General features: G+C 47.4%; 1 protein-coding gene across 31 annotated transcripts in view; it reads left to right on the top strand.

The window, feature by feature from the left end:
* The first annotated feature begins 3,354 nt into the window (after positions 1–3,354).
* ASCC2 (activating signal cointegrator 1 complex subunit 2) overlaps positions 3,355–17,250 on the top strand; it is a 49,963-nt gene continuing 36,067 nt past the window's right edge. For 4 of the 31 annotated variants that reach the window (XM_055105925.2, XM_063603050.1, XM_063603046.1 and 1 more), the window contains exons 1-5: positions 3,427–3,528; positions 7,152–7,213; positions 9,364–9,461; positions 16,067–16,225; positions 16,590–16,760. In XM_055105925.2, coding sequence (XP_054961900.2) covers positions 9,381–9,461; positions 16,067–16,225; positions 16,590–16,760 — 411 coding nt within the window. In that variant the 5' untranslated portion in view covers positions 3,427–3,528; positions 7,152–7,213; positions 9,364–9,380. Of the gene's footprint in view, positions 3,529–7,151; positions 7,261–8,086; positions 8,161–9,363; positions 9,462–14,254; positions 14,379–14,420; positions 14,603–16,066; positions 16,226–16,589; positions 16,761–17,250 lie in introns of those variants that run through there. The other 27 variants (XM_034948379.3, XM_063603056.1, XM_034948376.3 and 24 more) reach the window with 16 other exon arrangements.

The following is a 17,250-nucleotide window of genomic DNA, read 5'->3' as shown; positions in this document are numbered from 1 at the left end:
CACCTTTTTCTGTCCCTTCCATGTCAGTAGAAGATCAGTTTTCCTAAAAATGACAGCAACAGGCTGGCATGGTGGCTCATACCTGTAATCCCAGCACTTTGGGAGGCTGAGGTGGGAGGATCGTTTGAGCCCAAGAGTTCAAGACCAGCCTGGGCAACATAGTGAGACACGATCTCTACAAAAAAATTAAAAATTAGCCAGGCATGGTGGTGCATGCCTATAGTCACACCTACTCAGGAGACTGAGGCAAGAGAATTGTTTGAGCCCAGGAGGCAGAGGCTGAAATGAGCCGTGATCACACCACTGCACTCCAGCCTGGGTGACAGAGGGAGACCCTATCTCAAAAATAATAATAATAATAACAGCAACAAAGGGAAACATTCACTGTTCTGATGCAGCTTGTGGCACTTGAGATCTCTTGGAGCTTGGAGCTAAACAGGGCTGAATTCAAATCCCCACTCCACCCACTTACCAGCTCTGTGACTCTGGTCTAGTCTTTAAACTTCTCTTTAAAATGGGGTCATAATAGCGTCTACCTCTTATCATTGTTACAAAAAGTCAAGGAGCACCTGGCTCAGTGGCTCACACCTGTAATCCCAGCACTTTGAGAGACCAAGACGGGCAGATCACCTGAGGTCAGGAGTTTGAGACCAGCCTGCCCAACATGGCAAAACCCCATCTCTACTAAAAATACAAAAATTAGCCCAGTGCATGCCTGTAGTTCCAGCTACTAGGGAGGCTGAGGCGGGAGGATGGCTTGAACCTGGGAGGCGGAGGTTGCAGTGAACCAAGATCGTGCCACTGCACTCCAGCCTGGGTGACAGAGTGAGACTCCATCTCATTTAAAAAAAAAAAAAGTCAAAGAGATAATATGTGTAAAATGCTTATTCCAGTGCCTGGGATGAAGCAAGGGTTTGACAAATATGGTCATTATTATCACAACTGTCTTTATCTCTCTGCACCTCTACTTCCTCTGCTGCAGACCTGGGGTTGATATGCATCCTCCAAGTATCTGTGGCAGGCAGACTCTAGAATGGTCTCCATTGATTCACATCTTTTGGTATTCATGCCCTTGTGTAATCCCCTGTGGGCAAATCCTGTGACTTGCTACTAACAAATAGAACATGGCAAAACTGATGTCACTTTCTTGATTAGGTTACATGAGGTTGTAATTTCTCTCTTCTTAGTAGAATCTCCTATTGCCTCCTTTTGTTTGTTTGAGACAGGGTCTTGCTCTGTTGTGCAGGCTGGAGTGCAGTGGTGTGATCACAGCTAACTGCAGCCTCGAACTCCTGGGCTCAAGCAATCCTCCTGCCTCAACCTTCTAAGTAGCTGGGACTACAGGCATGCACCAGCATGCCTGGCTAATTTTAAAATTTTTTTTGTAGAGACGAAGTCTCGCTATGTTGCCTAAGATGGCCTCAGACTTCTGGGCTCAAGCAATCTTCCCACCTTAGCCACCCGAAGTGTTGGGATTATAGGCATGAGCCACGGTGCCCGGCCCCTATTGCCTTCTTTTATTTATTTATTTATTTATTTTTAATTTTTAGAGACTGGGTCTTGCTATGTTGCTCAGGCTCAATTTGAACTCCTAGGCGCAAACAATCCTCCTGCTTCAGCCTCCCAACCTGCTGGAACTATAAGCATGTGCCACCACTCTTGGCTTCCCTATTAACTTTTAGGCTTGCATGCTTTGATGAAGCAGGCTGCTACACTGGAGAAGCCTACGTGACAAGCCTTTAGCCAAAATCCAGCTAGGAACTGAGACCCTTAGTCCAACAACCATTAAGGAACTGAATTTAGCCACTAGACATGGGAAGCAGATCCTTTTTGAGTTGAGCCTTTAAATGAGACTCCAGCCCTGGCCGATATCTTGATTGCAGTCTTGTGGGTGACCCTGATGCAGAGGAGCCAGCTATGCCATCCTCAGATTCCTGGCCCACAGAAAATGTGAGATAATAAATATGTTTGTTGGCCAGGTGTGGTGGCTCACGCCTGTAACCCCAGCACTTTGGAAGGCTGAGGCAGGCGGATCACGACGTCAAGAGATCGAGACCATCCTGGCCAACATGGTGAAACTCCGTCTCTACTAAAAATACAAAAATTAGCTGGGCCTGGTGACTCATGCCTGTAGTCCTGCCTACTTGGGAGGCTGAGGCAGGAGAATCGCTTGAACCCGGGAGGCAGAGGTTACAGTGAGCCGAGATCACACCACTGCACTCCAGCCTGGCGACAGAGTGAGACTCTGTCTCAAAATAAATAAATAAATAAATGTGTTTGTTATAAGTGGCAAGCAGTGTGTTGTTATGTTTGTGGTAATATGTTATGCAGCAATACAAAACTAATATAATATCCAGCCCCTCTCATCTCATTTCTGGTTTACAGCCCATCTCTCCTATTTCCTTAGCACCCTGCATTCATCACACTGACTCATTGCTATTGGTTTTCTTGCACTTCCTATCCTGTAAGCCCCTTGAAGACAGGCACTGAACTAAGCATTCCTTGTAGCCCTAGTGCAGATAGCAGGGGTTGGCAGGAGTGTCCTGGGAAATATTTCACAATCCCAGGGTGGGGTCGTGTTCTCCATTCGGGGGCTTCTATAACACCCCAATAATGATGGTGGTTGGTTTTGAATTCTTACTGTGTACCAGGCACTGAGATGAAGCCAGGAATGTGTGTTCTTAACAAGTTTTCTGTGATGATTCTGATCCATAGTCAGGCTTAGGAACCACTAAACCTACATTACCTGAGACATTCTGTAGAAAAAATTGCATCCTTCTCTTAGGATAGCTATACTTGTAACTTCCTTAAACAAAACAGAACAAAACTGTATTGCATACATACAGAAAAATGCACAAATCTTAAGCGTACAATTTGATGAATTTTCCAAAGTGAACACATCTACATGGCTACCACCGAGATGAAGACAGGGGGTGACCCCAGCCTCACTTGTGGCCCCTCCCAGCCCACAGCCCCAGAGGAAACCACCAATTTTAACACCATCACTACTCATGAGTTCTGTCTGTTCTAGAATTTCCCGTAAATGAAATCGCAGTCTGTACTTGTACATCTGCTTAACATTATGTTCGTGCTTTTGACTTGTTAAAATTTCTCTTCTGGATTAAATATGTAAAACGGTGACTAAGGAGGTCGGGCAGAAGGTGGAAGCCTGGGATTCCGAGACGTCCTCTCAGGTGCCATACTTGGATTTCCCGAGAGGTGTAATCACACAGCCCGCCCTCAGCTGACCTATTCTCTGCTTAAGCAGGAAGGGAGATAGGAGGGGAAGGGGCGTGGCTACAGACGCCGAGTGTGGGGCGGAGTCTTAAGAAGAGAGGCGCAACCCGGGTCCGGCTTCCCGGCGGTAGTTTGCTCGGCTCTGGGGGCGGGGCCAGGCCGAGACTTCCTGTCTGCTCCTGCGGAATCGCAGTTTGACCCCGGAAGTGCGGGCGCTCAGGGAGCTGTCACCGTGGTCGGCGGCGGCGGCGGAGGCGGCGGCTGCACAGAGCCGGTGGTGGAGCCGCCGAGGTGAGTGCGTGGCTGGTCCCTGCCAGATGCAGGGCAAGGGACCCCGGAGGAGCCGCGGCTATGCCTTGGGCAGCCTTGGCTCTCCCACCCTCTGGCCTCCATTGCGGGGCCCACGCTTACGCTACCTGAGGGGTTGTGAGCCGCCTCTCGAGACTTGGCCGCCAGGGTCAGGAGCCACGGGTTCGAAGTTCGGCCCCAGAGTGGCGTTGGACCAGCCACGATCCCCCCACGTCCTCACACCCGGGGCTTCAGTTTTCTCAGGGTTCATTCATTCGTTCAGCAAATATTTGTGGAGTGCTTCCTATGTGCCAGACACAGATCTAGACATTGGGGATACAAAGAAAGCAAGACAGACAAGGCTTCTGCCCTCATGGAGCTTACAGTCTAGTGGGAGGGGATGGTCAACGACAAGCAAATGCACAAGGTCATTAAAGCTATGACAGTAACTGGGAGAGTGGATACTATAGGCAGAGCCATCAGAAGGTCTCTGAGGAGAGTAGTATTTAACTGAGAGACTAGAGGAATGATGACAAAGAGGCTGAGGGAGCAGTAGCCCCGGGGATGCTCCCAGGCCATATTGCAATTGGGTGCTTGTAGGGAGCTCCCTCTCCCTTTCTTAGCTTTTGGCTTTTGCTGTCCTGCCTGGCAGGGGAATACAGTGGTGGGCACAGACATAGTCATGATTATTGTTTGTCCTTTTGGAACTCAAAGTTCAGATTGCCCAGTTAATTTATTTTTTCCCCCCAAGACGGGGTCTTGCTCTGTCGCCCAGGCTGGAGTGCAGTGGCGTGATCTCGTCCCACTGCAACCTCCGCCTCCCGGGTTCAAGCGATTCTCCTGCCTCAGCCTCCTGAGTAGCTAGGATTACAGGCATGCACCACCACGCCCTGCTAATTTTTTTTTTTTTTCAGTAGAGACGGGGTTTCACCTTGCTAGCCAGGATGGTCTCTATCTCCTGGCCTCGTGATCCGCCCGCCTCGGCCTCCCAAAGCGCTGGGATTACAGGCGTGAGCCATCGCGCCCAGCCATGCCTAGTTAATTTGTACCCGTGCTTTAGACAAAAACTCAGGTCTTCCTTGACATCCCTTCTTCCTCAAGCCAGGTCTCTCTTTTAAATGCTGCCACAGCTTCATGAGCCTTATCTACATAGCTACATCATGGTATTGGTTTTTGTTTGTATGGCTAATTGGAAAAGTATCTGTCTTTCCCCATTATGACTGTAAGCTCTGTGAAGGGCAGGAGCAGGTTTGTTATTTGCCCACCTTAATATTCTCTGGGCATCAGTGCCTGCCACATAATAGGTGCTCAAAAATATTTGAATGGCCGGGCAGTGACTCATGCCTGTAATCCCAGCATTTTGGGAAGCCAAGGCGGGCGGATCACCTGAGGTCAGGAGTTCCAGACCAGCCTGGCCAGCATGGCAAAACCCTCTCTCTACTAAAAATACAAAAATTAGCCAGGCGTATGCCTGTAATCCCAGCTACTCGGGAGGCTGAGGCAGGAGAATCTCTTGAACCCGGGAGGCAGAGGTGGCAGTGAGCCGAGATCGTTCCTCTGCACTCTAGCCTGGGTGACAGCGTGAGACTCCATCTCAAAAAAAAAAGGAATGAATGAAATGATTAACGTACTGTTTGCTCTCTCGTGGTTTATTAAAGGTCTTTTCTGCCACCAGGTTATCATCATCTCTTTCTGGTCATGTCTGTCTCATACTTAAATGACTCCTCACTGCCTTCAGGTGAAATACTAAAATCTTTAGTGTAGCATTGAGGCTTTTTTTTTTTTTTTTTTTTTTTTTGAGATGGAGTCTCGCTCTGTCGCCCAGGCTGGAGTGCAATGGCGTGATCTCGGCTCACTGCAACCTTCGCCTCCCGGGTTCAAGCTATTTTGAGGCTCTTTTTAAACTGGTCCTGTCTTCCCTATCCAGCTTCTCTTCTCTCTTCACTTCTGTCGTCCCCTATCTGACCTGTGTTTTCAGTAACACCAAATGTCTCCCTCTTCCTTCAAAGCCACACTTTTTAGACAGGGTCTCACTGTGTCCCCTAGGCTGGAGTTCAGTGCCGTATCATGGCTTATTGCAACCTCAATCTCCTGGGCTCAAGCAATTCTCCTTCCGCGGCTTCCCAAAGTGCTGATTGCAGGCGGAAGCCACCTCACCCGACCCAAAGCCACACATTTTAAGACTCTGAGCCTTTGTTCATGCTTGCTCTCTGCTTGGAATGTCACCTTTTCCCCCATCCTTCAACATCCAGGTTATAGATCACCTTCTTTATAATATCCTTCCTTTCTCTACTATACTGTAGTTTTGGACATTTCCTGTTACAGCTTTAATGCCAAATCATAGTCAGTTATATGCCTAGGACCCAGATTGTATTCAGGAATTGTTTGCTGAATAAACCAGGAAGCCCAAAGTGTCTTGCCTCTGGTTGGGACTTGAATAATAACAACAACTAAACTTTATTGAGTGCTTATTATGTGCCAGGTATTGGATTGAACACTTCACATTGATTACTTCTCATAGCAACCCTACGAGTTTATGTACTATTACAATTCTGGTATTACAGAAGAGGCAATCAAAAGTTAGAGAGGTTAGGGAACTGTCTCAAGGTCTCAACATGGATAGGAAAAGGTGGAGCCAGGACTTGAATCCAGGCTGTAGGACTGTAGCGCTCTCTCCCTACCACCACACCAGGCTAGCCCTGAATTGCCCTGGCAGGCAATGGTTTGTAGGAGTGAATTTCTTTTAAAGAAAAAAAATTTTTTTTTTTTTTTAAATTTTGGGACAGGGTCTTGCTCTATCACCTAGGATGGAGTGCAGTGGTGCCATCATGGCTTACTGCAGCCTTGATCTCCTGGGCTCAAGTGATCCTTCCGCCTCAGCCTCCTAAGTAGCTGGGACTACAGGGGTGCACCACCACACCTGACTAATTTTTGAATTTTTTGTAGAGATGGGGGTCTCACTATGTTGCTTAGGCTGGTCTCAAACTCCTGGCTTCGAGCAATCCTCCTGCCTTGGCTTCCCAAGTGCTGGGATTACAGGCATGAGCCACTGCACCTGGCCGTGAATTTCTTCTGAAAGCAAATGCTGTCTCTACCTGTCTAGGCCTGGACTGTGGGGCCTAGAGGTTAAAGGGTGGAGACTTGCCTCCTCCTCCTGACTTTTTCTCCACCCTGTGTCTCACACCCAACACTCCCACAGCCATCTTCAGCGGGCGAGCCTGGAAAGAACTGGGCCTGTCAGTCATTTAGACTTCTGCACTGGTTTGCAGAGCAGTGGTGTTTCCAGCTCACTTTCCAGCATGGCTAGAGGGTTAGAAAAAAAAATTATTATTATTATTTTTTAACATATTCGGCACAAGAGCCCCAGGTGCCCTAGCAAAAGACCTGGGCTTCAGTTTCAGCTTGGCCAATAATGTATTTACCTTGAGCAAATCAGGGCCCCTCTTTGGACATCTGAACATGGTAATCCTTGTTGTCCTTAATTGGGTTGTTGTGAGAGGCTAGTAAGACAGTAACTTGATTAGAAATACGTGCAGCAGAGGATATTATCTATGCTTTGCAAAGCTGAAAGATGAAAACTTACCTAAGCCCTTTATTACTTTCTTTGCCTTGTGATTTTTTTTCAGGCCACCTCGTGTATGCAGAGACCATGTGTGTCTGATCTGCTGGGATCCTAGAGCTGGAACAGGTGTCAAGGACTAGGCAGACTGGTCCTCTCTTATTACTCCTTCTAGGGTGGGGATCTTCACAGTCTTTATAACAGGCCAGAACCAAGGTTCCTTGGGTACCAGGCTGTTTCCACCTCCTTGCCTTTGCTCTGCTGTTTCCTCTGCCTGGGGCACCCTTCTTCCCTGGCCAGTCTCTATTATCAAGACTACTCAGACTCTCCTCTAGAAGTGCTTTGACTTTCACTCCACCCCTTCACCCCATCCCACCCCTAAGTTTAACTAAACTAGACACAGTATAGTGAATGGTTAAGAACCAGCCTGCTTCACCACCCACTAACTGTGAGACCTTGGGCAAGTTTCTTATTTTCTGTGAGCCTCTGTTTTGTCACTGATAAAATGAGGATAATAATAGAACTAACCTTAGACTTTTTGTGAGCATTAATACATGTAAAGCCAGTTAACAGGGCAAGTAAGTTAATGCTGAGAAGAGCACTTAGAGGCCAGGTGCTCACACCTATAATCCCAGCACTTTGGGAAGCCAAGATGGGCGTATTGCTTGAGCTTGGGTGTTTGAAACCAGCCTGGGCAACATGGTGAAACCCCGTCTCTATTTAAAAAAAAAAAAAAAGAAAAAGAAAAGCACTTAGAGGAGCTCTTCATATCATTAAGCCTGGCCCAATATCTGAGATATGACACAGCTGGTAGCTCATGTCCCCCATGCTCCTCTGCTTGTCTGTGAAGGCTCAAGAGGTGACAGTTTAATCACCCCAGCCTCTGTCTCTCTTCATGTTGTCATTGAGTCTGTTCTAGCCTTTTATGGCATGTTTTTTGAGGGGCCTAATACACTTCTATTCCGTGATTCATTTAACACGTATGTCCCTTCTGTGGGTCAGGCCAAGTGATGTTGTGAAAAGAACACTGGACAGCAAGACAGGAGACCTTGGATCTGCCACTCACTGACTGTGAGGTCAGTTTGTGCCTTTGTAGAAAGGAGCTTGCACTGTCAGTTTTCTATGAATTATCTTTTTCCCTGGTCCTTCTCTTTTTCCACGTCCTTCTTCCCTTCTTCCATGTCCTTCTTCCCTTCTTCTCATGTCCTTCTATTCTTCCATATACTTCTTCCCTGAAGCCTAGAAAGGTTGCAAAATCTTAACATCCTCCACAAGTGAGGAAAGGCCCATGGCTTCAACCCTCAAAAGACTTAAAATCTGGCTAGAGTTTTAAAAGGAGTGTCCTCATATGTAGTCATTCTTCAAACATTTGGTGAGGCCACCTCTGTACCAATCCTGTGCTCACAGAAAAGATAGCAAGAGGAGAGCCCTGGGCATTGTCTTCATAGAGCTCACAGGCTACTGAGCTCACAGAGCTGGAGCCGTAATAAAGGGAATCTACATATTTTTAGCCAGTACTTCTCAAAGTGGGTGGAAACAGGCTGGGCACAGAGGCTTACACCTGTGAGCGCTTTGGGAGGTTGAGGCAGCACTTTGGGAGGCCAAGACAGGAGGATCATTTGAGCCCAGGAGTTTGAGACCAGCCCGAGTGATGTAGTAAGAACTCATCTATCAAAAAATAAAACCTGTCTCTACAAAAAATTAAAAAAATTAGCTGGCCGTAGTGGTGCATGCCTGTAGTCCCAGCTACTCAGGAGGCTGAGGTGGGAGGATTGCTTTAGCTCAAGAGTTAGAGGCCACAGTGAGCTATGATCTCACCACTTCACTGGACAACAGAGTAGGACTCTGTCTCTTTAAAAAAAAAAAAAAAAAGCTGGGCATGGTGGTGTGTGCCTGCAGTCCCAGCTACTGGGGAGGCTGAGGCAGGAGAATCACTTGAACCAGGGAGGCGGAGGTCGCAGTGAGCTGAGATAGCGCCACTGCACTTCAGCCTGGTGACAGATCAAGACTCCATCTCAAAAAAAAAAAAAAAAAGTGGATGGAAATATATCAGAAGTCATCTGAGGAAGTATTTCTTCTACAATTGAGAACTGCTTTATGCAAAAAAAGTCACTTTGGCTGGGTTAGTAGGTGCATGAACCAGGTCCTGAACCACAACAGGAGCCTCCTAAGGCGAGAGGTTGAAGCTTCTCTTCTGACTCTGGGATCAGCCCCAGAGCAGGCCCTGCCCCCAGGAGTCTGTGTGTCTGCTCTCTTCTTCCCATCCATATTCCTTTCAGGAGGGTCACGCAGCACAATGCCAGCTCTGCCCCTGGACCAACTCCAGATCACCCACAAGGACCCGAAGACAGGAAAGCTGAGGACTTCACCAGCGCTGGTGAGCCGGTCACTTAAGGCCATTCAGCCTGATATTGTCAGTCTTGCAATTTCAGGAGCAAAAAGTAAATTCCTTCTTTATCTGTTCCAAGAATGACACGAGGGCCATGGTCGGTGATTCAGTAGCTGAGACACTACTAGTCTCTTCCAGGCCCAGAGTAGGAATTTCCTTCCGAGCAGCAACTTGAATTTGCATAGGATTTTCCATGTCACCACCCTGCACCTTCCCCCCAAAGCATTTAATTTCAAATCAGTCCAATGGCAGTTCTAATTCAGCCTGGATCGGGCTAGAAATGGATCCAGCCCAAAGCTGGGTTTGGGGATTTGACCCTGTGGAGGGTGTTCAGGTTTCAGGTAGCGTTTTCAGAGCTATCTAAGCTGCTATCCGTATTTTGGTGGGAACGCTGATTTCAGAGGTTGGGCTGTCTTTTATCTCAACTGAGATAGGAAGCACCACGTACAAACACCCCGGCAGAGCTAGTGAGACTGAAAAATAAGGAGGCTATGAACATGTCGATTACCAGCTGCAGAGAGAGATTAAAGCCATGGAGAGGTGCCAGGCTGCTGAAGAAGGAGGTAGATGCGGCCCTGGAGTTCCTATACCCACTTGTTGTTTTCCCAAGAATTTGAGCTCACTTGAACAAGGTGGGAGGAAGTGTTTTCTAGGGGTTTGAGTAAAGTCGTGGGAAACAGGAACTTGGTGTTTTATTTCCTGCCTTCTAGATGGCTTCTTATTACTTCTTAAATAGTCTCTAATAATAGTACCTGACATTTATACAGTACTTGCCCTGTGCCAGACCATTCTAAACACTTCACCCGCATTATCTCATTTAGTCCACATCACAGCCCTACAAATAGACATTTTGATTGTCTCCATTTTACAGATGAGGAAACTGAGAGTTCAGAGTCACAGAATTAGGAAATCAGGGGAGCCAGGATGGGAGCCTAGCCAGGCAGACCCTAGGACACATATCCTTAAAATCTTTCTGCTATAAAGCCTCTCATTTTCTTTTTATAACCTTTTTATGTGTGGGAGATATTTATCAGAAAATCTGGAAGTGTTCTTTTCAGTATGATAGCCACCCAATAGGTGGTCATTCACCACATGTAGCTATTAAGCACTTGTAATGTGAATAGTGAGTGTGGACTGAGGAACTAGATTTTTAATTTAATTGTAATGCTTTTAAATTAAAATAGCCCCATGTGGTGAGTGCCAGCACAGATATAGAGCAGTTATATTATTGCAGAAAGTTCTGTTGGAAACACTGATGGAGACTGGCTCCTTGGGTGGTCGAGTATGATTTTCCACCTCAGTCCTCCCCCCATACCGAATGAACATGTGGGTTGTTAGACTGCAGGCATTGTGAGAGCGATGGCCTGGTCCTTGCCCTTTACTCCTGATTTCCAGTGCCAGGCGCACAGGAGGCTCTCAGAAAACATTTGGTACATGAGTCAGGGACTGCAGCCAGGTCATGTGCCAGGTGCTGGAGCTATAAAGAGAAAAGACATGGTCTCTGCCCTTGAAGAGCCCACGACCTAAGAGAAAGACAGACCAGTAGCTTCTCTAGTGTGATCAGGGTTGTGACAGAAGGAAGTCTAGGCTGTTCCATGAGTGCAGAGCCGGGGCCGCCGATCCAGACCAGTGGGGTGTGTAGGGGCAGGGAGGCCTTTGGCCTGGTGGGAGGGCACGTGCAGCCCAGGAGGGCTTCCTGAAGGAAAGGGCTTCTGAACTGGGTATTGAAGGGCGACTTAACACTAGCTGGGCAGAGCAACAGGAGAAGGCTGGACCTGGTAGGACAACCTTAGTATGCAGTTCTGGAGTCTTGAGAGATCCTGACTCTTACACTAACCACAAGTCACTTGAGGTGGCAACAGTATAGCAGAGTTAGCAAGTACAGGCTTCGTGTTCATTTCACACATATTTGAATATTTGTCTTTGTGTCTTTGGGCAAGTTATTGAACCTCTCTAAGCCTCAAATCCAAAAGCGATAATAATAGGACCAGCTTTGCAGGGTGGTTGTGGGGATTAAATGAGATGCCTGTGAATGAGCACTGTGCCTGGAACATAGTAAGCACTCAATAAATTGTTATTACAATGGTGATGACAGCAGGGACAACAACAGCAGCACTAAATTGGGGGTATGGTGGGAAGGCAGATGAGTTGAGGGAGACAGCTGCCTGATCGAAGAGGGGTCTTGCTGGCAGACTGAAGAGTGTTACTCTGAAGGCCACGGGCAGCTCCTGAAAGATTGTACCAAGATATGTGTCCACCCTGTATTTGTCCCTTTAGTCTTGGCTTGGGGCATGATCTCTAGCCAAAGGGTAGTTACCACACCACCTTTTCAGGGTAATTGGTAGAGCTAATGTTGGTTGAGGATCTATTTGAATAGCACATACTTGAAGACCCAAAAGAAATAGTCTTGTGGCCAGGCCCGGTAGCTCACGCCTGTAATCCCAGCACTTTGGGAGGCTGAGGCAGGTAGGTCACTTGAGCCCAGGAGTTCAAGACCAGCTCGGGCAACATGGCAAAACCATTTTTTTTTTTTCCCAGACAGAGTCTCGCTCTGTCGCCTAGGCTGGAGTGCAGTGGCGCGATCTCGGCTCACTGCAACCTCCGCCTCCCGGGTTCAAGTGATTCTTCTGCATCAGCCTCCTGAGTAGCTGGGACCAGCTAATTTTTGTGTTTTTAGCAGAGACGGGGTTTCACCATGTTGGCCAGGCTAGTCTCAAACTCCTGACCTTGTGATCCGCCCGCCTTGGCCTCCTAAAGCACTGGGATTACAGGCGTGAGCCACCACGTCCAGTCAGCCTCCATTCATTTCTTTGTCCAGCCAGCAGATCTGTACAGAAAGTCTGCTCAATGCCAGGTGGTGTTCTATAGACTCGGAATGCTGGGTGAGCAAAGCTCAGACTGCCTCCAGACACCTACAAGCTAGTGGGGGAGACAGCTGGGAAGACCAGTCCTCCCCTTTTATACAGCTTTATTCAGGCATAGTTGAAGGACAATAAACTGCACATATTTAAAATATACAATTTGTCAACACCTATGAAAAGAAAGGGAATTTTTTTTTTGAGGTGGAGTCTCACCTGTTGCCCAGGCTGGGGTGCAGTGGCATGATCTCTGCTCACTGCAACCTCTGCCTCCCAGGTGCAAGCGATTCTCCTGCCTCAGCCTCCCGAGTAGCTGGGACTATAGGTGCGTGCCACTACACCTGGCTAAGTTTTGTATTTTTGATAAGAGATGGGATTTCACAGTGTTGGCCAGGCTGGTCTCAAACTCCTGGCCTCAAGTGATGGGCCTGACTTGGCCTCCGAAAGTGCTGGGATTACAGGCATGAGCCACTGTACCCAGCCAACATTTTTAAAATTAAAACATAAAATATGCAATTTGATTGGTTTTTCCATCTGTATGCATGCATGAAACTATCATCATCAGTGAGCATTTCTACCACCCCTGAAAGTTTTCTTGTGCCTCTCTGCAATCCGTGCCTTCCCCCCACCCTTTCCCCATCCAAACCACTGATCTGAAAGCACTTTTAATGCTGTTCAAGTGGTATAGAGAGGTGAGCACAGAATGCAGGTGCTGAAGGAGAGCTTAGATGAGCTCCTAATCCAGCTGGGATGGGAGTCAGGGAGGCTTCCTGGAAGAGGTGAGATTGGAACTGGGGTCAGAAGGACAATCAGTGAGACCAGGATGGCACACAGATACCATAGGTCATTTAATAGGTCTGCAGTGTAAGCTTTGGCTCAAATCCTGCCTCAGTTGCCTCTTTAATTCCATGACCTTGGGAAAGTTCCTGAAACTTACTGTTTGATTCCTCCTCTAAAATGGGATGAATACTATGTCTCTTTTAAATAGTTTTTGTAGATTAAAAAAATAGGGGCTGTGGGTTGTGCCTGCTTAGTGGCTGGCACAGGGCAGGTCCACAATAAGTGGCAGCTTTCATTTGCACCATTCCAGCATTCACCAAATCTGTCTCCCACCGCCCAGTGCAATCTGTGCCCTTTTGTTACGACCCATGTTTATGCCTCCATAAAAATGTTTCTTCCATTTGAAGTCCTTATCCTCGAATGCTTGGAGCCTTGGAGGAAGTCTGCTTGCTCTGGGAAGCCGTCCCTTATCCTCCAGGTGCTGTTAATTCCCTTCTGCATTTCCACAGTCCCTCTGCCAGGTTTGAGCTGTCACTTCCTTTGTTTTGTGCTCACTTGGTGATTTAGATGTCCATCTTCCCCCTGTGGGATTGCAGGGAAAGTAGAATCTCAGGGGTGTGTGTGTGTGTGTGTGTGTGTGTGTGTGTGTGTCAGAAGAATGAGTAGCCTGGTGTGTGTGTGTGTGTTGGGAGAATGAGTAGTCTGGGTGTATGTGTGTATGTGTGTGTGTGTCAGGAGAATGAGTAGCCTGGTTGTGTGTGTGTGTGTGTGTGTGTGTGTGTCGGGAGAATGAGTAGTCTGGGTGTATGTGTGTATGTGTGTGTGTGTCAGGAGAATGAGTAGCCTGGTTGTGTGTGTGTGTGTGTGTGTGTGTGTGTGTGTGTGTCGGGAGAATGAGTAGTCTGGGTGTATGTGTGTATGTGTGTGTGTGTCAGGAGAATGAGTAGCCTGGTTGTGTGTGTGTGTGTGTGTGTGTGTGTGTGTGTCGGGAGAATGAGTAGCCTGGCCTGAGTGAGAAGTGAGAGAAGAGGTAAAGTGCCAACAGATAGAAGAGGGAGGAAGCTTGGAAACCAAGGAGATGTATTTCGGCTCCTGACAGTTGTTTTGAACTTGTTTCAGCCAGCAGAATTTCTTTTTCAACAGATTTGTACCTGTAACTCCATGATACAAATTTGATTTAAATGGGAGGGGGTCCTGCAGACCCACATGAGAGGTGGCCTTGAAGAATCCTTGTGGTACCCACAGGCTCTACAGTTTGGAAACTCGCGTAAGGCACTAGGAAGGCATAGATGGTTCTTGAGGAGGCTGACCTCTTATCAGTCTCAATTTTTCTATATCCCCTGGATCAACAGACCTGGAAGTGGATGGACTGTGGTTGATAAGAGCTGACACATTGCCTGGCCATCCCTCTGCTACCACTTCCCCAGAGAAAGCACCCATTATGTAGTCAGAGGAGAAAACTGAGCCCATCTCCTCTTTATGGTGAACAAAGTAAGGTTTGTTCATGGCAAGTAGGGGCGGGAAGGGAGAACTTGTGATTCTACGCTGAGACTTACTTACAAAAAAATAAAAAACAAAAAAAAAGGAAAGAACAGACCCAAACAAATTGTTTCATGGGTATAATTTTTTTTTTTTTTTTGAGATGGAGTCTGGCTCTGTCAGCCAGGCTGGGGTGCAGTGGCGTGATCTCGGTTCACTGCAAGCTCTGCCTCCCGGGTTCACGCCGTTCTCCTGCCTCAGCCTCCCGAGTAGCTGGGACTACAGGCGCCCGCCACCATGCCCGGCTAATTTTTTTGTATTTTTAGTAGAGACGGGGTTTCACCGTGCTAGCCAGGATGGTCTCGATCTCCTGACCTCGTGATCTGCCTGCCTCAGCCTCCCAAAGTGCTGGGATTATAGGCATGAACCACTGTGCCTGGCCTTTATGGGTATAATTTAATGTAAATGCCTGGAAGAGGTCTGCAAGGACACCCATCAGATGGTGAGTGGTTACCTCTGCAGGGAACATGGGGTCTGGGAGTGTAGTCCCAGGCAGCTCACCTTCTCTGTACCTTGTAAGTTTTTGAAAGAAAAGATGCTTGTGTCAAATTATATAATTAAAAATTAATTTAAAAAGTAATATATGTGGCCGGGAGAGGTGGCTCAAACCTGTAATCCTAGCACTTTGGGAGGCCAAGGCAGGCGGATGGCTTGAGCCCAGGAGTTTGAGACCATCTGGGCAACATGGCAAAACCCCATCTCTACTAAAAAAAAATTAGCCAGGCATGGTGGTGTGCACCTGTAGTCCCAGCTACTTGGGAGGCTGAGGTGGGGGATCACCTGAGCCCAGGAGGTAGAGGCTGCCGTGAGCCAAGATTATGCCACTCCACTTCAGCCTGGGCAACGGGAGTGAGACCTGTCTCAAAAACAAAACAAAACAAAACAAAAGTAATATATGAATAAATGTTCTTTTTTTTTTTTAATGGGAAAGTCTATTCAAGCCACAATTCACCACCCCCTGCCCCCATCAGAGATAACCACTATTAGCTTTGGGGCGTCATCTCTCCAGCTTCTTTTTTAAAAATCAATACCAGTGTGTGAATATACTTACACTTTTTAAAAACCGAAAACTATGCTCTGTTTTTTCTTCATAACAAATAAATCTTTTGCCTTTTACTAAAAAAGGAAAATGAAAACTGATTATATTAAACAGAGAGTTTTGTATCCTGCTTTCTCTTCCCTTAACCTTTCCCCGTGTCATTAAATCCACTCCGAAAACATGGATTTTAATTACCGCCTAGTGTTCGCTGAATGCAACCATGCCCTCTTTGTTAGATACACTTGGTTCTTTATGCTTAAAAGCTCCTTGGAGGGTCACCGGTTGGAACAGCCAAGTGTTGTCATTGCTGTGGGTTGGCAAATGGGCCCTCGCTGACTAACCTCTGCCACGTTAACACGTGGTTTTTGGATCCGTAGCACCCCGAGCAGAAGGCAGACCGGTATTTTGTGTTATACAAACCGCCCCCTAAAGACAACATTCCCGCCCTAGTGGAGGAGTACCTGGAACGCGCCACCTTCGTAGCCAATGACCTCGACTGGCTCCTGGCCTTGCCTCACGATAAATTCTGGTGCCAGGTAACATTCTATCAAAATTAACGCTAAGACAAAGCACATGACATGCCATTGGTTGGTTGCTGTTGTTGTTTTTCTTCCCCTAGGAGGTGCTTTTTTGTCTACTTCTTTCACTGGATCCTTAACAGCAAATTGTGGTTCGGATTGCTCTGTCTTGTATCACAATCTTAATGTTTACACACCTTTCAAAGTGTCAATTTTAGAATCTTGTGTTTAGCCCTCGGCTCATTCATACCTCCTTGGTCCCTTGGGGTCGGAGTGTTTGGAATAGGGCAGGGCTGATGGGCATTGAGTCCCTGCACAGTCCACCCACAAGCCCCTGGGGCCTAAGGGATAAATCCTCGCTCTCCTCTGTCTCCTGGTTTAGGTGATCTTTGACGAGACTCTACAGAAGTGCCTGGACTCCTACCTGCGCTATGTCCCCCGCAAATTCGACGAGGGGGTGGCCTCAGCCCCTGAGGTTGTTGACATGCAGAAGCGCCTCCATCGAAGTGTTTTTCTCACCTTCCTCCGCATGTCCACTCACAAGGAATCCAAAGTAAGCCACTGATCCCATGACAGGTCATCACCCGATACTCGACACCTCTGTGCCGGGCTCTCCACCCCTGGGAAGGAAGGCTCTGGAAGCATTGAGTTTCCTCTTTGTCTCTCTTCCATCTTTATTCCCACTGTTGGGGAAGAAATCTGTGCCACCTCCCTTATCCTCTAATTCACTGGGTTGGTCTGTGTTACACCCAGTATTTCCATCAAAGAGAGCCGAGGGCCCTTTGCCAGCTGACGCGTGACTGCCTTGACTTGTGCGTCAGAGAGAAAAAACATTGATTCTGACTTCTTAAAGGAACTTGTGTACTCTTTTTAAAAATCTTTACTGTTTTTTTTTTCCTGACTTTAAAAATAATACTGCTATCTCTAAACAACCCAAACATTGCGGAAATACGAATGTCACCGACAAAATCTCTCCCCTGCAAAATAACCACTGTTAGGTGCATCTTTCTTTCTTTGCTTTTTTTGAGACAGGGTGTCACTCT

This window comes from Pan paniscus, chromosome 23 (assembly GCF_029289425.2).
Source record: "Pan paniscus chromosome 23, NHGRI_mPanPan1-v2.0_pri, whole genome shotgun sequence".
Classification (NCBI taxonomy): domain Eukaryota; kingdom Metazoa; phylum Chordata; class Mammalia; order Primates; family Hominidae; genus Pan; species Pan paniscus.
This window is presented reverse-complemented; position numbering and strand designations above follow the sequence as displayed.